This window comes from Sturnira hondurensis, unplaced genomic scaffold (assembly GCF_014824575.4).
Source record: "Sturnira hondurensis isolate 20B ecotype Veracruz unplaced genomic scaffold, ASM1482457v3 Scaffold0020184, whole genome shotgun sequence".
NCBI lineage: Eukaryota > Metazoa > Chordata > Mammalia > Chiroptera > Phyllostomidae > Sturnira > Sturnira hondurensis.
The window spans coordinates 1,079,335-1,100,371 of record NW_028092815.1 but is presented as its reverse complement, the minus strand read 5'-3'; the positions used below and the strand labels follow the sequence as shown (position 1 = coordinate 1,100,371).

The 21,037-nt window shown below is 46.8% G+C and overlaps 1 protein-coding gene across 1 annotated transcript in view; it reads left to right on the top strand.

The window, feature by feature from the left end:
- Positions 1 to 21,037, top strand: part of UBASH3B (ubiquitin associated and SH3 domain containing B) — a 139,708-nt gene that overhangs the window by 104,070 nt on the left and 14,601 nt on the right. The window contains exons 6-11 of the mRNA XM_037029051.1: positions 4,274 to 4,482; positions 8,438 to 8,570; positions 10,056 to 10,176; positions 11,022 to 11,144; positions 16,109 to 16,201; positions 17,453 to 17,597. Of these exons, the coding sequence (XP_036884946.1) occupies positions 4,274 to 4,482; positions 8,438 to 8,570; positions 10,056 to 10,176; positions 11,022 to 11,144; positions 16,109 to 16,201; positions 17,453 to 17,597 (824 nt within the window). The remainder of the gene's footprint in view (positions 1 to 4,273; positions 4,483 to 8,437; positions 8,571 to 10,055; positions 10,177 to 11,021; positions 11,145 to 16,108; positions 16,202 to 17,452; positions 17,598 to 21,037) is intronic.

The following is a 21,037-nucleotide window of genomic DNA, read 5'->3' as shown; positions in this document are numbered from 1 at the left end:
ATGCAAGGTACCATGGAACACACTAGAATTCTAAAATGTGGTGCTGTCTTCAGGAGATTGGAGTCAACAGGGAGAGACAAGAGGCCCACATGAAGTGACAGCACAGACGAAGTACTGTGAGAATCTGTATGCATCACAGGGGAGGCGCGAGTGCAAAATCTGAACCCCGTGCAGGTGGGAAGGCTGGTGTGGTCCCAGTGTTACTGTTTGGAGGGAAGGGACATTGCATCCCACGGCAGGTACAAGCACCTCTGCAGGGTAATATTGTCCTTTTGATTCCTAAAGGAGAAGCTGAGATGCAGAGACTGTGTGGCTGGCTTAAAGCTAAATAATAATTTAGGACCAGTGCTGAAACAAGAATTCAGGTATTCTGACCAGTGAAGATGGGCCATCCAACCCAAAAAGAACCTCATAGTTTGGTGGAAAATTTGTCATGCAGTTTAAATACCTTTATTAAACACCACATATTTGTTTCCTAGTTTTCCAACAAAAGAACTGACTCGTTAAAGTTTATATAGCCTTTTAATATCTCTTTTTTCAAAGATTTTAAATTTATTTATCTTTAGAGGGGAAGGGAAGGAGAGAGGGAGAGAAATATCAATGTATGGTTGCTTCTCATGCATCCCCTGCTGAGAACTGGCCTGCAACCCAGGCATGTGCCCTGGCTGGGAATTGAACCACGATACTCTGGTTTGCAGGCCCGCACTCAATCCATTGAGCTACACCAGCCAGGGCCTAATATATCTTTTTTTAAAGACTTTATTTTTTTTTTTTAGACAGAGGGGAAAGGAGGGAGAGAGGGAGAGAAACATCAGTATGTGGTTGCCACAGGTATGCCCCCTACTGGGGGCCTGGCCCACAACCCAGGCATGTGCCCTGACTGGGAATCAAAATGATGACCCTCTGGTTCACAGGCTGGTACTTAATCCACTGAGCCACACCAGCCAGGCTAATGTCCCTTTTAGGTATTTCTTTTAATATGAAAAATAGTTAGAACCTTGGGATCCAGACCAGGCAACTTCATTGTTGACTGGGCAGTGTTGATGGGGCACTCAAGGTGCAGGCCTGGTCACGAGGCCTGTGAGTGTCGGGGACATGGGGCTTTGTCTGACTTTGCTGGTGAGAATGCCATGTCCTCTTTCTGAATCATTTGATGAAAGTTTCTGTGAAGATGCAACAAGGAGACTGGGCTTGATCCACTTGAGAATTCTGACATCTCCTGGAAATGGCTTAGAATGAGCTAAATATAACAAGAGATGTGGCTATTGGGACTCCTTCCTTCTGAGAGCAAAAAAAAATCAAGTGTTGCATCCATCCAAACGGACTCTGAGAAGTCGTCTTTCTACGAGAAAGATGGTGGCAATGGACTTTTACAAGGAACCCCTTGCGATCAACTCTGTCCTCCAGCTAAACCCAAAGGGCACTTGCTTTTCTGCCTGACCCACATTGCGCTCAATTGGCACTGAGGGAAGGAGTGTGCGCATGAATTATTTTCTAAAAATAACTTGGCCTCTTTTATTTCTTATTTGTGAAAGCGCATTTATTACTGTTCCTTCTGATCAAGTTCTCCCTCTGAGATAATCTCGATTCACCCGAGGCCCTGCGAACGTGAACCAGCTCTCGCCTTCCCTCTTCTGTTCCTGGGAGGCAGGTGTGATTGGGCATTCCAATGAACTAGCGACGTCTAGAGAAGAAAGTGGTGTGGGCAAGGACACTCAGCCAGCGATACACAGGAAAACTGCTGCGCCCCCCCACCCCCCACCCCCGTTTAGAGTCTCGTTCCAGTGGGACTGGAAATGCTGGGTTAGTGATATTTGGGCCAAGCAACAGAAGTCTAGAGGAAGGGGAGACTTATACGAAAAACGTGAATTCTGGAGACCAGCACACGTGGCTTCAAATCCTGGCTCTCTCCCTCCAGCAGCTGTTGAGTCACTTCTACAATTCCAAAACTCCAGCCTTTCGTTTTCTCCCGTGCGAAATGGCAACAGTATTTTGCTGGACTGTTGTGTGGGCTAAAGAGAAGGATTGAAGGGGAGGCCTGGCACAGAGTGGGCACGACAGCAGTGACCGATGCTGCAGCTACTGCTGCTACTGAGAGAAAGGGCTTTGAAGGTAAAGAAGGTCAAGTCCTGTCGTCACACAGGGCTGCTGCTGTCCTTGCCACAAGCTCAGTTGGCAAACTGCATGCTTAGTCCCTGTGTAGGAAGGGAGACAAAGCGTCCTTGAGGTGGACTCAAGAGCTCTTACAGCAGATGCCAAACCAAAGGGGAAGTTGGCACCCCTGTCCTGATCTCTCTCAAACGCAGGCTGCCTCATGCGGGTGCTTCTGACGAGGGGCACGCGTGCACCACTCACCGTTTCAGGTTCACTGCAGTGCCTCCATGTTGTTTTGTTTTGTTTTTTTGCTTACTCAGTAAATCAAATCTGCCTTTTGTCTGAGTGCTCTCTACCTGGAACACCCTGTCTCTGAGGCTCCTTTGCTGTGCTTGCATTTTCCGGGAGGTAACACCCTCCGTCATAGGAGGGGTGAGCTCTTCCCTGAAGTCATTTAGGATTTCTGAGAGAAAAGGTATCACGGGACCAACAGCACTGTTCCCGAGACTCTGCTGTGCTTGAGTGTCTAGGGGACTGAAGAAGCTGAGTCTGGAGTTGCTCCACACAACCTGGGGCCTCTCTCCACCCTGTTCCAGGAAGAAAAGGAATGTTCCTTCTGGTGGGTCATCCTATACCTGACTGAGGTTTCTTGTGAATGCTTTTCCCCTTCGAGCCTTTTTAACGACCCTGCAGAAAACCTCCCAGGTGGTTTGTGGATGTGGCTGGAGTGTTTGTGAGGCCGCAGGAAGGGAAAGGCATGGAGAGGTGGTCGGGGGGTGGGGTGGGGGGCACAGAAGACCCAGAGCTGCGGGATGCCAGCTGAGGAGAGGGGTGCCGCCCTGACCCCTGACTGAGAGCATCAGAAACCCTGTGCTGCCGTCGGTTCTGTGTGTTACCACTTTCATTCTCTGAGAAAGGCCACATTTTCACTGGCTCCTTTCGTCAGAGGGTTCCAGAAGTGAAGTCTCCCTCTGGCACGTGTTCTGGTGTATCCCTGACACTAGGGAGCTGTGTCATTCACAGGCTTCCCACCACGCGGGCCAGGGCCAGGTGGGTCGGAGGGAGGCAGGAGGATACCTGGAAAACAAGGCATCGTGGCTCCGTGGAAAGACCATGCCCCTTCTGTGCACAAGGCTCTGGCCTAAGGATTTTTCTTAGGTTGTCTCTTTTTGCTTCTGTAGTCCAGGTATGACATCACAGGTGAGACAACTGAGGCCAAAGCTAAAAACCTGAAAGCAGAACCAGAAGCTGGGGCCTGCCACCAGTGGCTCCGAGACCCTCGGAAACACCATTACAGAGTCTCCATCTTTGTGCCCCTCATGCAGCAAATGGGACAGGAAACGTTTTCCTCACTATCGAGGCCTCCTGTTATTAATTAAAAAATAGTAAAATGAATGTGTTCCACAGTATCCTTATGCCTGTGCCTACGATGTTTACATACACCAGGAAAGGAGGCAAACAATGGAATAAATCGGCCAAGCCGCTGGGCCTGTGATTGGCCCTGGGGGCTTTTTCTGAGCCCAGAAAAGGAACACGAGCTCTTCATCTGCTCCCTGGTGAAAGCTGGTTGCACAGACTTAAACACTGATGGCTGTGAAAGATCCTTTCCTTCCAAGCTCTTTGTTAAAGACACAGGTTTACAGAAAGCTCCTCTGAGGCAGGGCACCAGCCTTGTGGAAGCTGCCAAGCAGCACAGGGAGGGCAGTGCTCACTCCCACAGCCCTGCGTGCCAGCTGTCTCTGCTTCTGGCCCGTCCCTAACCCGCCTTGTGGAAGACCTAACTTCTCCTGAGCTGGGTTCCAAGTGTCCCTGAAGGGCCCTGCCTGGCACTGAGCCACGGAGACCAGGTCCAACCCCATGTGTACCACAGTTCACAGAAGAGCCTGTGGGGTTTGAGATACATGTTTAAAAACCACATGTGAATCCTGAAGAGAAGCGAAGATGTTCCGAAAGGAAAGTCTGGAGCCATCCAGCAGTAGCCGGCACATACCCACCTTACCCTAAAAAAAAAGAAGAAAGGAAGAAAAGAAAATACTTTCTGATCTGAATTCAAGTCTCTTCAGAGCCTTTGCCCCCCAGGGGCCCAATAAAAGCCAGACTCTGGATGTGGGTGCTGGATCTGCGTGGCAGCACCGGGGAGAGTGGGTCGGATGTGGGCCTCACGTACCCTCTCTTTCAGACGTTGCAGGTGAACTACCCCTACACCCCGCAGAATGACGATGAGCTGGAGCTGGTCCCTGGGGACTTCATCTTCATGTCCCCCATGGAGCAGACCAGCACCAGTGAGGGCTGGGTCTACGGCACCTCCTTAACCACTGGCTGCTCCGGGCTCCTGCCTGAGAATTACATCACCAAGGCTGATGAATGTAGCACCTGGGTGTTTCACAGGTGAGCTGACTCCCAGTTCTTTGCCTGCTGTTTTCTGAGAAACGTTACAGACTTTCAGAGGTGGTGGGAAGTAGACTTGATTCTAAACACTCGGGCGGCAGTCACTGTCAGTAGAGTCCATGGGGGGGACGTTCTGCTAGTCCCAGACTTCCAGGAAGGGCTGACTGGAGTCATGGGAGAGAGCCGTGGACCACTTGCTTCACTCCGCCTGCCCCCACCCACGTGGCCGTCGGTCTGAGTTCCAGCTTGGAGACCACGCGGAGGCTGCTTCAGGGTCCATCTCTTATGACTGAAGCATGGGTCATCCCGGTGCTGAGTCTAAATGGTTTCAGGTTTCTGTCCACTTAGTCCTGCGTCACTGCTCAGAGTGGTCCCACTCGCCAGAGCCGCTAGGCAGACTCGGACCACACCAGCCAGGCCAGTGATGAAAGGGCCTGCAAGTGTCAGGGGACCTAAGTGCCCCTCATTTAAGAGTCCTCCGACTTGGCACTCCGATGCCTAGGTGACAGAATGTGTTTAAGGGAATGGACAACTGCCAGACCCTTACAAAGACTCACGGTCCCCCTATGTCCTTTAGAGTGATGACTTCCCACTGATCCGTCACAAACTGCTCCCCTCTCCAGGGTGCCCTGTGTAGTGCGGCTAGCTTTGTCTCAGTAAATAAGCCACTAATAAAAGGCACTTTCTCTTTCTTTGCCAGAGAAGTTCAAAGCCAGCTCTACCCTGGCACACACAGGCAGCTCACCAGTGTGTACATGCTGGTTGTTTTTCCTCCCTGGCGTTCTTGCCACGTGCCACCGCAGCTCAGAGCTGGGGGCCTGGGCAGCAGCTGCGTGAATCTAACATTGCTATTGTCACCACAAAGGAGAAGCAGAAAGGTGCAAATTCAGGGAGTGTTTTGCCTGGAGGAGGGAAGAAGAAAAGTTCCCCTACCCTGGTTAGCAGCAAGCAGGCAAACCACAAACTCAGAGATGGGGAAGAACGTCTTCCTCCTTGATTGCTCAGTTCCCAGCAGCTCCCCCTTCCTTCCTGTGCACCACCCACCCCTACCTGGTGAACGTCAGTATTTCAGAACAGTTTCTGAATATGAAAATACATAGTTGGGTTTCCAGAGTTACCCTTTTATCCCTGTGAAAACAGGGGAAGCATAATATACATAAATAAACCAAAAACTAGAGACGACTCTCTGACGATGCGCAGCTCCTAGCTGACATTCTTAGGAGCAGGGCTCCCTGTGGGAGGAGAGTGTGTGAGGTGCTCTGCTGACCAGTGTCAGACCTCGGTGTGCCCGCTCGCAGCCACATCAGAGCTCAGGTGAGTTGCCGGTACACCTGCGTGTTGTCTCCTTTTATGTAGGGAGGTTGCCAGTGACGCTCTTTTCCTAGGAACCATGTCCAAAATGAAACTACCAGTTTGCACAGCCAGCCCCGCGGAGAGTGGGGAAATAACTAACCTTAGGTGTTGGACATTGTGATGAAGAATTTGACTTTCTATTCCCATAATCTTCAGTTCAAGTTCTAGCTCTCCCACTCACCAGTTGTGTGGCCTTGGCCAAGTGACATTGCCTCTGTGAGTTTCTGTTTGCAAGTTTGTAAAATGAAGATGGTAATTAATTGTGTTTAACTCACAGGGGTGTTATGAAGACTGCAGTCGAGGACTAAGCTTTGGATGGATCAGTGCTGCATATGCAACAGCACTGGACCTAAAATAGTCATTAGCCTCTGTGATTTTCATTTTTTTGTAACTGGTATTTTCTAGTCCTCTTATACGCTCAGCCAATCAAATGTCTCCCCTACAAAAGGAAGCCTGTAGAATTGTTATTTTCTACTTAACCCCAGAAGTGGAAATGACTCGGGGAGGCAGAGCTTCTCTCACTTCTGACCCAGGAGAGAGTGAGGAGCCAGAGCCTCAGGTGCTTGCTTAGGACCTGGCTGGCAGGTGGGGAGTTGCTCAGGGGATTCAAGTAGCATTTAGAGACTTGGGGCCTGTGACCTTTCATAGCTCTTCCCACCCTGTCCTCTGTCCCCTGCGTCCACCCTAAAAACACTGTCCTTCCACCCTTAATAGAGAATCTTGCCCAGCTCTGAGTATCCCTAGATGTCTGTCAGTTGGTGAGCCCCACTGTGTGCTCAGAATTGGGGTGGGCTGGTCGGTCCTTCTGGGCTTATACTAGAGGCTGGTGTGTCCCACGGCCATGCCACTGCCTCCGTGGCCCTTAAGAAGGTGTCCTGGTGTCAGGTTCGGCTTCCCCCACTCTCTGCTCCCGACACAGAGCATCTGACTGTTCATTGTCTTACTGGAGCGGAAGCCCAAACTGTCTCAGAGTGGATCAGGTCGCTTGCTCACAGTGACACTTAAGGAAAGTAGAGTGGCTTTCTCCTGCCAACTGTGCGGAAGGAGAGAGAGGTGGGACTCTCCCCAAGTCCTCACGGCGATGATGAATGAAGAAATTATGGGGCAGGTGCCGCACAATGTTGGGACGATTCCATCCAGACACTTCAGGCCCTAAATCTTTGATGAGTCAGAGAGAGAAACTGAATTTTCTTTAACTGTGTGATGTTTGGGAGGGGCTCAGTTTAAAATAAAAGAGAACAGCCGGTTTGTTAGACTGCGTAAATGGCACAAGATTTTCTTGATTTACAGTTGCTTAATTTCACCAAAATAGGTCCCATTTGGACACACACAACACTGGACCGACAGGGCTTTGCGAAACTGGCTTCCTGGATCCCACCCCAAGACCTGCTGAATCCATGAAGAGTGGGGCCTGGGGTCAGATGTCCCTGGGGGCTGAGACAGAGGTGTTTTAGGGTTTGAGGCTCCTGAGACCTTGGTGTAGAAGCAGGATGAGTCTGTTTACATTACAGAAAGAGACACCTTGGAGAATGAAAGTTTAAACTTATTAAAATACATTTTTTCCGAAAGAATTTTTATTAACCAGTTAGCTTTATTATATTAGTAACTGTAAAAAGTTCTTTTTAAAGTTAGAATTCTAAGAGTAATATGTTAAAAATAAGCAATCCAGAACCGATGTGAAACCTCACAGATCGCTGGGTCAACAGCTGTGAACCAGGACTGTGCTGGACAGACTGGGGCCTGTGGCGACCTTAGTTAGTTGCAGAGAAGGGAGAAATCTAAAATTTACAAGATTCTCCCTCGCTGCTGCCCAGCAAGGCAGAGGGGACAGATAGTCCCAGGATTCACCCCACAACCACATTTAAATTGCAATGTTTATTAGATAAAGCTTTTTGGAGGTCTTAACGAATCAAAATGATTTAAACATGGCATGATCTGCTGCCTCCCCTTTTTAGCAAGACCCCTGGGGCTTCTGCAGTTACAATTAAAGCTGGAAATGAGTTCCTGGCTTGCAGCTCTGCACCTCTCCTGAGAAGGATGTCCTCTACAATGAATGAGTCTGTGTCTGACCATCCTGTTGGAGGCAGAGTTGAGACTGAAGAAGGTGGACAGGGGATAATGGCCATGAGGCTTCTAGGAGCCGCAAGCAAAGTGGCGGAGGCAGTACAAATGCTCCCTATAATATGTGAGTTTGGTTGGAAAGCACCATGGAAAAGATGAAAGGCAACAGGAGTTGTTTTGAGCCATAAAAATAGCTGGATGCAACGACTCACAATTGATCCTTCATTATTCTTTAATGTGACTTTACTGCCAACCATGCCTGTGGCATCTTAATAAGCACAAACTCAGAGGCCCTGTCCTTGCCCGGAGGGATGAATTCATCTATTCCAAGTGGAGAAATCCTTCTACCCCTAATTATACTGCAAGACTTCAAGATAAAACAAGATGCCCCTCCCCAGGAAGGGGCCCCCCAGGCCTACTCTCCCGACCATCACACTGCCCAGGGAGCATTTCTGGCCAACCCCACACTCCTGTTCCTGCAGGGCAAAGTGCTGGTGACTCCTGAGCAAAGCCGCTAACATCTTCCTTTCTTCCCCTGCAGTTCTTACTCGATCTTAAGTACAGCTCCGTCCCCTGCTCTCTCATTTGGTGATGGCATATTGGAGCGGCGGTCTTATGAGGACCAGGGCTCAGGGGAGATGGCACCCCTGACTGTTATCTGCCAGCCAGCGCAGGTAAGGCAGACTGCCAGGGTCCTGCCCTCTGCCACACGCGAGGTTCACTGAGCACCTGTTGACTAGTACGAGGCCTGTAGATACAAACATGCAAGACTGCAACTGCCAGCATCTGGGCCTCAGCTGGGAAGGAAGGCTCTTCTGCAGAGAGGAGAGCATGTTACCTACACGGTACTAAGAGTTCTTCTGGTTCAGAGGTCATCATAAAAATAAAAGGGAAACAGGGTGGGGGGATGGGTGAGATAAAAGTGGAAGAGTAATAAGAGGCACAAATCCAGTTATAAAATGAAGAAGTTATAGAAATATAAAACAGAGAACATACTAATAATATAACTTTGTATGGTGGCAGGTAGTTACTAGATATATCATGGTGATCATACAATAAGGTGTATAAATATCGAACCACTGTACTGCATACCTGAGAGTAATATAATATTGTATGTCCACTATACTTTGATGAAAAATATTGAAGGAAATAATAGGAATAAGGCTCTTGGCCCAGTAGCTGGTAGATAGCGAGTGCTCGGTGTATGTGTACTTGATCGTGCCAGAAACTGCAGAGTGAAGAGTAGGAGAATTGTTTGAACAATGAAAAGGCAAGCTGAAAGTTCAAAGTTGTTGAGAATTGAGAGACTAGGTAGCTTTGGCTGGAGCCCAGAGCTTGAGTCGGGGAAGAGAAAGAGGGGAGGTGGAAGGGCTGTGCCATGGCCCGTACAGTAACTTTCTCGGGGTGACCAGAAGCTCATGGACATGCTGCCAGTGGGAAGCTGGCAGCACTAAGGACACTGAGAATAGCTGACTCTCAGAAGGAAGGTGTGGAAACACCTATAGCGATCCACCAGCGGTTACAGAAACCAAAGTCATTCGGACATGCCTTTGACTAGACTTGCCTATTTCCCCACCCAGGAGTGGCAGTTGTCCCCCCAGAACCATTTTTGGGAGCACCAACATGTATGGAGTTGGACAGCAGAGCCTCAAAACTGTGACTGGAATGGGCACAGCAGGGCCTTGCTGTTGGAAGCAACCACTAGGCCATGTGGTCCGACCACCGCACAGTAGAGATGGGGCAGACATATTTGTGATAATGAAAGTCCTCACTCTCTGAGAAGTGGATGAAGGCCTCTTCAGGGGAGGACACTGTCCCCCTAAATGGCTTTCTTTACACACAAGCTGGTTTTACCTCTGAGCTGCAGCCCAAGGGGTGTTCATGTTAGTGTTGGCCAAGCACCACTCTTATTAACAACAGCAGTAGCAGTGATAATACCATTTTCATAATCCTCTTATTTGGCAAAGCACCTGAGGTTCATTTCATCTGAACCTCAAAATAACCTGAGGTCTGTAGCATGAGTCCTACCACCCTTATTTTACAGGCAGGCCAAGTCTCATCGCACATCAACAAAGCCTGCTCTAGGGCTCAGTCACCTGGTACCAAGACGTGTCTGCTCTCTCATGTTTTCCCCACTAATAGCCTTTCTGTGTTTGCAGCCTCTGAGGGTCAGCAGCCAGCCTGGCCCCCAAAAGAGATGCCTGTTTGTGTGTCGGCATGGGGAGAGGATGGACGTAGTGTTTGGGAAGTACTGGCTATCCCAGTGCTTTGATGCCAAAGGTGAGCAGCTGGGTGGCCAGTTCAGCATTGCTATTCCTATCGTGGCCTCTAGGGGGCACAGTCAAGTTACATTTATCTAGATGGAGGCATTTGTGGCTACGTGGGCAGTAGAAAAGCCTGTAATGTGTTACATGCATAAGTCCTTCCTTGATTATCTTGCATGTTAGGGAAGAGGTGAGTATTCTTGTGTGCATCCTATAAACTGGGACACCAGGTGTCAAAGGCAAATGTTTTGCCTGTGGTCATATGGCTACGTCAGAGGCAGGGACAGATGTCCCAGCATCAATTCACCCTGACTCATTTTGGCTCCATTTTCCTTTGAGTAACCTGTTTAAGGTAAGAAGACGTATATCCCAGAGAAGCCTCCTGTTTTGGAGAGTCCACTTGGTATTTTTACTTAAAAACTATCTCACCCTGACTAGAGAGCTCAGTTGGCTCGGCATTATCCTGCAAAGCAAAAGGTCACTGGTTCAGTTCCAGTCAGGGCACATGACTGCATTGTGGGTTCTGTCCCTGGTCGGAGCGCATGTGAGAGGCAACCAGTCAATGTTTCTCCCTCATGCCGATGTTCCCATCTCTCTCTCTCTCCCTTCTTTCCCATGTCTCTAAAATTAAATAATAATATCTTTTTTAAAACACCCTATTTCTTGTCACTTTTGTCAGAAAATAGAGGAGTGCATTCCAAGACATTCTAACAAAGCCAAAGTGTCAGCCTTGATATTTTCTAGAGAGCTCAATTTAGTCTCTTTGGCCAAAAAGCAATGGAAATAGAGAGGCCGTCAGGATCCACAGAAGTCCTGAGGATACAAGACACTCACATAACCCTCGTGTGACTTTCTTCCCAGGCCGCTACATACGCACAAACCTGAACATGCCTCATAGCTTACCTCAGCGGAGCGGTGGTTTCCGGGACTACGAGAAAGATGCTCCGATCACTGTGTTTGGATGTATGCAGGCAAGACTAGTGGGTAAGCATCTGGGGGTAACTGCACAGCCACTCCTGGACACATCTTCAGAGTTCCGGTGCCAGTGGGTGTGGCAAGACACTTTGTAAGGGACTCTGTAACTTTTCTACAAGTAGTACATGTCCTCAGGGGATTGCTTATGTAACCATTTAGTTTAGTACATTGTGCTTGGCACAGGGTTGGGTTACCAAAATGAATGAGGTGTGATTTCTGTGAAGGGCGTATGGTCCACTGATGGGGTGAGGTCAGGATTGGTGTGGCAGAGAGATCAGCTGCTAGCACATGGGGAGGACCAGGGGACCTTGGAGCAGCCAAATGTATGGAGCCCAGTTAACCTTTGAAGATGCCAGTTGTTTTCAGAGAACCTTGTCCTATTCAATTAGATAATGTGCATCAAGTGATCAATTCTTTGGGAAGGGACTATGCTAGTGTTGAGGATCCAAGCATGAGTCCCCACCCTCAGGGAAACACATTTGTAAGTACATAAATATTTTACACTGTGGTATTCAAAAATAAAGCTATGCACAGGGGAAAAAACAAACTGCACACAGAATTATGGAAGTACAGTGGTTCCAGATGGCAGTGGAGCAGGCGGAAGTTGCTCTCACCTCGGCCCTGGTCCAAACTGCAATTACAGCTGGAACAGAACAGTCAACCTGAACGACCTACTGAAGATGAGTCTTACAACCAAGGATGTAGAGAAGAAGCTACACCCACACCAGTAGGAAGGGCAGAGAAACAGAAAGGGCTCGCCCTTCACCCAAGTGCAGTAGTTGAGAATCTGCAGGACTATCTGAGCTACAAACGTCGCCCCTGAGGAGTTTGGAGCCTCAACAGGACGCTGGACTCTCGAGTCCAGAACATTAGAGCCAGGAAGAAGATCCCACGTAACATCTGGCAGTGAAAATCAGCAGGAATTCTGTCCACCAGAAAGAGAGGGGAGTCTGCTAGAGACTGAGGTGCCCTCTTAAAGGGTCAACACGCGAAATCTCATTTGCAGCCACTTACCTTGGGAGCTCCCACAGAGGGAGGGTAGCCCAGAGCAAACTAAGTGTGTGAGCATAGACTGGCTGTGTGGCTTCAGGGAAGGGCTAAAGGGACAGTTGCCAGGGTTCCTGTGCTGATCCCCTTTCCCACATCACCCACAGATGCCATCTTTCCTGGGTGGAACACTCCCTTCCACACACCATCAGCGTGGGGAAATGCAAGAGTCTCCTGCTCCCGACTCCCTGTGGCCCAGCCCTGCTGAGCTCAGGCCCGCCTAGGCCCTCAGTGTAGACGTGCTTGGGTGGCCCTGAGGAGGTCTGGGCAGCCTCGGGGAAGTACTGAGTCATGTGGTTCTGTGGCAGGGGCCACCTGTCCCTCACACACTCCCTGGTGCTGCTGTTCCTTCTGTGCAGAGAATACTCACATCCTGGCCTCACTTTTTTAAAAATGTATTTTATTGATTATGCTGTTACATTTGTCCCATTTTTCCCCCTTTATTCCCCTCTGCCCTGCAACCCACCTCCTACCCACATTCTGTCCCCTGAGTTCATGTCCATGGGTGGTACATATAAATTGTTTGGCTTCTCTATTTCCTATACTATTCTTAACATCTTCCTGTCTATTTTGTACCTACCATTTATGCTTCTTATTCTCTGCAACTTTTCCCCCATTCTTCCCCACCCCAATGATAACCCTCCATGTGATCTCCTTTTCTGTGATTCTGTTCCTGTTCTATTGCTTTGCTTAGTTTGCTTTTTTTTTTAGTTTCAGTTATTGATAGTTGTGAGTTTGTTGTCATTTCACTATTCATATTTTGATCATCTTCTTTTTCTTAGACAAGTTCCTTTAACATTTCATATAATAGGGGCTTGGTGATGATAAACTCCTTTACCTTGTCCTTATCTGAGAAGCACTTTATCTGCCCTTCCATTCTAAATGAAAGCTTTGCTGGATAGAGTCATCTTGGATATAGGTCTTTGCCTTTCAACTTTGAATACTTCTTTTCAGCCCCTTCTTGCCTGCAAGGTTTCTTAGGAGAAATCAGCTGATAGTCTTATGGGAACTCCTTTGTAGGTAACCCTCTCCTTTTCTCTTGTGGCTTTTAAGATTCTCTGTCTTTAACCTTTGGCATTATAATTATGGTATGTCTTGGTGCAGGGCTTTTTGGGTTCATCTTGTTTGGGACTCTGTGCTTCCTAGACTATGTGTCTACTTTTTTCACCAAATTAGGAAAGTTCTGTCATTATTTTTTCAAATAGGTTTCCAAGTTCTTGATCTCTCTCTTCTCCTTTTGGCACCCCTATGATGCGAATATTAGTATACTTACAGTTGTCCCAAAGGCTCCTTACATTTTGCTCATGTTTTTGGATTCTTTTTTTTTTCTCGTGTGCTGATTGGGTGCCCCCTGGTATTCTAAATGACTGATTTGTTTCTCAGCTCTACCCACCCCCCTACTGTTGATTCCCTGTAAATTGTCCTTTTTTTTCAGATCATGTATCCTTCATTTCTGACTGGTCTTTTCATGGTTCCATGCCCTCTTTTATGCTGCTGAGGTCCTCTCTAAGTTCACTGAGCATCCTTATAACCAGTGCTTTGAACTCTGCATCTAGCAGACCACACATCTCCATTTTGTTTAATTCTCCCTCTGGAGTTTTGCTTTATTTCTTCATGGGCCATGCTTCTTTGTTTCCTCATTTTGGTGGACCCCAGTGTTTGTTTTCACATGGTATGTAGAGTTGCTACAACTTCCTGGCTTGGTAGAGTGGCCTAATACAGTAAGTGTCCCATATGGTCCAGTGGCACAGCCTCCTCTATCACCCAAGCTGGACACTTGAGGTATACTCACTGTGTGGGCTGTGTACACCCCCTTCCTGCAGCCAAACCTTGATTGCCATTAGCAGGTCAATGGGAGGGATTAACATAGGCCAATCAGCAGCAAGGACTGGCACTGACCACCAACCTCCAACCACCTAGGAGGATCAGCTGGGTATGAGCCCACTCCACAGAGCAGGACTTAACTTTAGCACAGTGGTGCCTCCTGAACCTGCCCCTTGAGTATGTTGCTTGCAGAGGTGGTTGGGTGGTGGTGCTCTATTGTGATCAGTAGCTATTCACTGGGAGTGCAGCCTCTGGGGCCTTCTGGGAGGTATAGGCCAAAGTCAACCACCCCCTATTTTCCGTCCAGGGCCACCCACATAAGCTTCAAAGCAAGAAGTTGACTGCTACTTGTGCTAGGCATGGATGTGCCCAAGTGAGTCCAAGCGGTGAACCAAGACCAGCTGTTTTACTGCTATTGCTGTGCCTGGGGACACTTAGCAATAGGCTTGGGGCACACTGAGGCTAGATGCTGTTTGTTTGAGAGATTTTAGGAAAATCTAAAGCATGAGCCAAGGCAAGCCATTTGCATTTGTAAAAGCCACTGGAAACAGCCTGGGTGGCCCTGAAATTTGGATGGTATGGATCCTCAGGGAATCACCAGGGTGGGGCAAATGGTGTGAGCCAGGTTGATGGAGTCTCAGATATGGCTCCCACCTGCCAGCTCTGTGACTCTGTGGTGGGAGCACTCAGAAGAGGAACAATGGCCTCTGCTAACATTTATGTCTGGGGGAAAGCTGCCCCCCAGCTCTTGCCCTGATGCCAGACTATTCAGTTCCTCCCCTTATGTCTTTGATGCCTTTTAAGCTGCTACCCTGTAACAGGAGCTCAAAGGGAGTGTGTCTGTGTAAATCTGTGCATGGGCCTTTTGAGAGGAACTGCCTGAAACTCCAGCGGTTTGTCTTTCTCAGCCTCAATCCCCACTGGTTTTTACAGTGGGAAGTTATGGAAGCTTATCTTCTTGGCACTGAACCCTGGGCATGTGGGCCTGGTGTGGGGCTGGGACTCTTCACTCCCAAGATATTTCTCCCAATTTTTACCTACCATATGTGGCTGTGAAAGAAGCCTGTTCCGCATGTCTGCTCCTCCTTACATTCTCGATGTGGTTCTTTAATTTGTAGTTGTAGGTCTTCCATTCAACTCAATTTCTTTTTTTTCCCCAATTTATTTAATTTGATTATTTTTTCAACTCAATTTCTGATGGTTGTTCTGCAGGTCAGTTGTAACTTTGATGTGGTTGTATGAGGAGGCAAGCTGTGTTTACCTACGCTGCCATCTCGAATGGAAACCCTGCCACCTGACACTAATACAAAATAATACTATAAATCATAATTGAAAAAAATTAAAAACACTATATTGATTTCACCCTTCTAACTCAAAAATACAAAGTACGGGAGCAGAAAAAAAGACATGAGAGAAGCGAGGTAAACTGAGGCCGGAAGTCATAGTCAGCTGGGCGAGAAGGAGCAGGAGGAGAGAAGGGAAGAACAACGTAACGTCATAGGCGTGAGAAACCACATCAAGAGTGTAGAGGAAACAAGCTGTCTTGTTTTTAGAGCATAGATTAGGAGCAGGGCAGTAGAGGATGTTGGCAAAATGAATAAAGATAAGTTCATGAAAGACCTTGACTTCTGCATCAAGGTATTTGGACTTTATGCAGTAGAGAAAAGAAGTGGATTCCATGAGGAAAGTGTTGAAGGATCAGGTGTTGAGATTTACTCTGGTAAAGAATGTGACAAGCTGAAATTTTATTTAGCCCAGCATAAAATTAAAACAATTTAAACACTCCTACTTTTATCAAAACTTGAAATCAGAGCATTATTTATTATGTTTCTAGGTTTCACCTAAGTGGGCATTTTGCCCTTGTTAAGTACTAGGTGGAAGGAAAGAAAAAGAAAAATCATCTTTCACTTTGCTTCTTTTTCTAGAAATAAGTCTCTCTTTATCAAGGGATTTGTTTGAAACAAAAAGGGCTGAGACTGCTGACTCTGTGTGATCCCTCCCTCACAGAGAGGTTTGCAGGGTCTGACTGCATCTTTGCCCACAGTGAGGGTCCAGCTGAGACTGCGCCCATCAGATTGATCACCCTTTGGTTTTCTTTGCAGGTGAAGCTTTATTAGAAAGTAACACCATTATTGACTACGTCTATTGCTCCCCATCCCTGCGCTGTGTTCAGACTGCATACAACATCTTGAAAGGTAAGACTTGATGAAGGTCAACCAGCCCATCCCTCTGTCTCCAGGCAGGCCCACACCCAAATCATCCAAGACTCATGGGACAATAGCCAAGTAAAAGCTTCAAATTTGGAATTTTTAGCAGTGATTCTTTTGGAAGATATCTCCATGAAAGTCCCCAAACCATACTCTAGCAGCATCAGCATGATGAAAGGAAGTATACAAATACTGTCTTTCTTGAAATTTTTTCTGGATAAACTGTAATCATGTAAAATATCGTCGTTGTCTGGCAGTGAATGATTCAGAGCCTACAGAGCATGACTGCTGACGTTGTGAAACAGTGAAGTCACTCCCTCCCACTCTGCTCTGCTTGCCTCTTGTTTGCAGTAGCAATGATGCTTTGAGGCGTCTGCAGATCTTAATTATCCTTGTTTCTTTAGCGGAATGACTTTAGAAACACCATCATTTTAAAGATACTCAACTTCGATCCTAAAATCCGTGGAAACTTGAGCTCTAAGAATTGCCGTTCTCATTTCATTGAAAAAATAAACCTAGAAGAAAAACGCTGGACCATTTACTTATATGAAACAGATGAATGAGCCAGCCAACAATAGCTGAGCCAACAAAGAATTGACACTATAGTTGAGGTTGCTGTTCATTAATCTTAAGTAAACCAGAATGCATTTATCTATTAAAGTGCATTATATGTTAAATTTACATAGAAAAATGTGGCTTAAGGCAATATAAAGAGAGTTTACACAGGGATAATCTGACTCTGAAGGTCATTACACTGTGATAAAGTGTGGAACTAGTGTACTCACACTTGTAAGTAGTCGACCCTGGATATTCTGATAGAGAAAATGAATGATTTACCTGATATTCAAATACAATGTAAGCTGTTGTAGACTAATGGATACTGAGAGAATGTCTGAGGTCTCTCATGAGGCAGTCTTGGGGCTTACTTTAGAAAAAGAAATTACAGTAGTCATAGAACTCTATAAATTACGGGGTAATGACTTGTGGTTTTTTCCCTTAACCCACATACGTCCTATCCTGGTGCTGTGGCCAGAGTTATTAAACTCACTTTTGTAACACAAGAATTTAAAACCCTGCTCTGAACCCACATGTTTTCACTTCCTTTTTGCTCTGTGTAGCATCTGGTTGAAAAGAGGATAGGAGATTTACCAGAATTTTTATGATATTTTGGCCTCTAGTTTACTTTTCCACTGAGAACAGAGTGATGTTTTTTTCATCTTCATGTTATTTTACCTCAAGGTTTACAACAAGAAAATCACTTGAAGATACGTGTAGAGCCTGGCTTGTTTGAGTGGACAAAGTGGGTTGCTGGGAACACATTACCTGCGTGGATACCTCCATCAGAGTTAGCTGCAGCCAACCTGAGTGTTGATACAACCTACAGGTAACCCTCGGGAACCGCTGTCTCTTGGGCCCACATGGAAGCACTTCACCACCCCAGGGCAGGCCCCTGAAGGAAACAGACACAGCCCGCAGGCAGTTCTCCATATTGCTGGAAGTTAAGCCGTGATTTCTAAAACCCAAACTGGAGAAAGCCGGCATCCCCTTGTGTTTAGATTACTTTAGATCATATCTCCTCACACAGTGGCCTTTCTTGACCATATTATGTCTCTTACAGTGAATAATAAAACCATCTTGCATTCCGGAAGTAGGCACCAGCAGGTGGTGATGCAGTTCCACCAGATTGTGGGAGATAAATGAAATGACAATGTCTTACCTTGAATTGTCATTCTTAATTTTTCAAAGCATGTTTAATTTCTTCATGTCTCATTGCCATGACCCCACAGTGTAGACAAGCCACTTTTGTATGTACAAGAATGCAGGTGGCTTTGCCTAAAGGTGGGCATTTGATGGACACACATTGCAATGACAGTGACGACAACTAGCCTTTGTTGGTCCTTGCCTGCATGGAAAGTGCTGTGTAATCTCCTTCACAGGCTCCTCATCCCTAGTCCTTTGTTTTTCTCCCCTGGACCAGACTGTGCTAGGGTCAAAAAGAAGTGTGTGTACATTGTTCACAAGTGAACAATTAAGAATTAACCAATTATAATAGCAGAGTTAAATAAACTGTCAGAAATGTACTCAGACATTTGTAAACTGTCTTTGAGGAGGGACAGAGAGTTACAGGGGAGAATTTCTTAGGGCAGAATTTGGAACCAGTGACCGATATAAGCAGAGGTTTCTTCCTTAGGGCTTTCCTCCACTTTTCATTGCAGATACGTACCCACACTGTGGATGAAGCGGTAGCAGTTTCTGGCTACATTCCCTCCCCACGCTTATTTTCCTACTCTACAAATAAGACCTCATATAACATGCTAAAAAATTAATGTGCACTACTTCTTCTTGCTTAGAGGAATTCACATCCCTCAAAAATAGAATTAAATCAACCAGATCCCCTACTAATTTTGTCCGGTCCACACTATGGCCACTGTTTTTTAATTCTTTGAGCAAAACAGCACTAAATTGTTGGCCCCATGCCATCAGCCACCATCTTTCTGGCCTGGAAGGAGGGTGAACCGCTGCCAACGCTGGTAAAATTATTTTCCTCGCTCACCTCCCAGGCCAGGTTGGGCCAACCACATCTTCAGCTTTTTCCTTAAGTGAGTCCTGCAATTATTCCCAAGCTCATTTACAAATGTCTCCAGAATCATTCCAACTGAGACTTTTAATGCACACGACCACACATTCCATCAGTGGTACAGGCAGAATGATGAATGCCAGGAACCTGGGGGTCAGACCACGGTCTTTATTCCAGCTTTTCTTTCCCTGTACAAAAAATCAAAATTCAATTATTTCGTGTGTAAGAGGGGATAAAAGGTTTAGCCCCTTCTAATTTTATAAATTAACTATTAAGGTCAGTGATTTATCACATACTTTTAGCATGCAAGGGCTACCACCCCTAGAGTTGAATTTCTTCTGAAATTAGTTAGGCAAAGTGAGCAGGCCTTTTGAAGCAAGTTGTGGTGCAAATGACTGAAGAACCATAGTGGTAGGCAAGGAGTGATGGCCAGGGTAATGTAAAGCAGGCAAGTGCTGTTTGAAAAGCCCTCTCACCTTAGAACAGTAGGGAGGCAGGGCTGGAAGCCCGGCTGAGGAAAACTACCCAGGCCAGTGACTGGTGTCCAAGTTTTGTGTCATCCACAGGCAGCAAGACCCAGCCCTGGGACTGGCTGCAGGAAGTACCCCCAGTCTTAGGGAGCTGGGCTGGAGGGAGTAAGGCAGAAATAGACATATGTATGTCTGTATGTATGTATATATGTATATGTGTGTGTGTACACACCAGTTGGATGGAGCTTCAGAATAGGGTCTTGACTGGGTGTGGTAGGGAGTGGTGGGGAAGGGGAACGTGGATCTGGTGTGTTAAAGGGGCAATGAATCAGACTTCAGTGTGGGGCTCAAGCAAGGTGAGGAGGAGAGTTTACTGGGAAGAATGATGTCCCAGGGATGGTTGCTGAGCACCCAGAGCTCAGGGTTCCAGGTCTAGTTGGTGGTTGGAGGCTCGGCTGACTCTGAGTACAGCACATGTGTCCGGCAGGTGTGGCTAGAGCGTGATACATTCTGCTGACAGTGGTAGGAAATCTTCGACTCTGTCTCATCCCCATGAGGACTGGTGGCTCAAACGTGAAAGCCATTCATAGGTTAAGTCTTCAGTTAAAAACTGCCAAAGGCAAGAGCTGCCAGGATGAACTGGATACCAACATTTACCTGTTTGTCACTTACTCTAGTCTCATATGTTACAATGGGGTTTCACTTTTGAAATGACTCTGGACCATACAAAGAGGACTTTTCTCGTAGTGGGGGGATCGTGTAGGGGGTGCATCTGTGAGACCAGTGACATAAGTGATAATAGAACTAGATGAGACATTCAGATGGGGAGGAAGAGTTTGCTGCAGAACAATGAGGTATGTCCTTGACGAGTGGTGACTTGTGGGTCTCCCTGGATCCGAGGGTGTTATGAGATTCAGAAAGCTATTTCCTAGGAGCAGTGTATTTGCTGAGAAAATGTTATGTAGATGACAGCAGGTTTCCTTCAAATGGAGCAGCATTCTTTCTTTCAGGACAGTAAATCCAAGTGCACAGAGAGGCAGCTGAGAGGTGGACACTGTTAAAAGTGGTCCCAAGTAGAAAACACGTTTACAGGCATTGATCTCAGACCCAAGTTCAAATCCAGGCTCTAAGAGCTGCTACCATATAAGCATATGCAGGTCCTCTGTAGCCTTTCTGAGCCTCAGTTTTGTCATCTATAAAGTCAGGATTTGCAAAAGGGTTGCTAGAAGGGCTATATTCAAAGAGTGCAAGAAGGCACATTGCACAGAGCCTGACACATAGGAACCTCTCAATAAATCTTTATAGTAATAAGTAGAAATAGCAGAGTAATGTATTCTAATCAATTCGCTTTGAGAACTAACAACCACCTTCACCCACCATGCTATAAATATCAGAAAGGAAAGACACAATAAGAAAACAAAAAAGTATTACATAATTGTACTCCAAAGCAAGATAAATACCTCGCAGACCAGTATTTCTTAAATAGTAAAAGAACCATACATCTGCATTTATTATTTTAAAGAGTTTATTTATTTATTTTAACAGAGAGGGGAAGGGAGGGAGAAAGAGAGGGAAAGAAACATCAATATGTAGTTGCCTCTAGTGTGCCTCTCACTGGGGACCTGGCCCGCAACCCAGGCATGTGCCCTGACTGGGAATCAAACCAGCGACACTTTTCTCTGCAGGCCCACACTCAATTCACTGAGCCACACCAGCCAGGGCCATATACCTGCATTGAAATCTATCTTTTCAACTGTCCACTTATTATACAAGGTG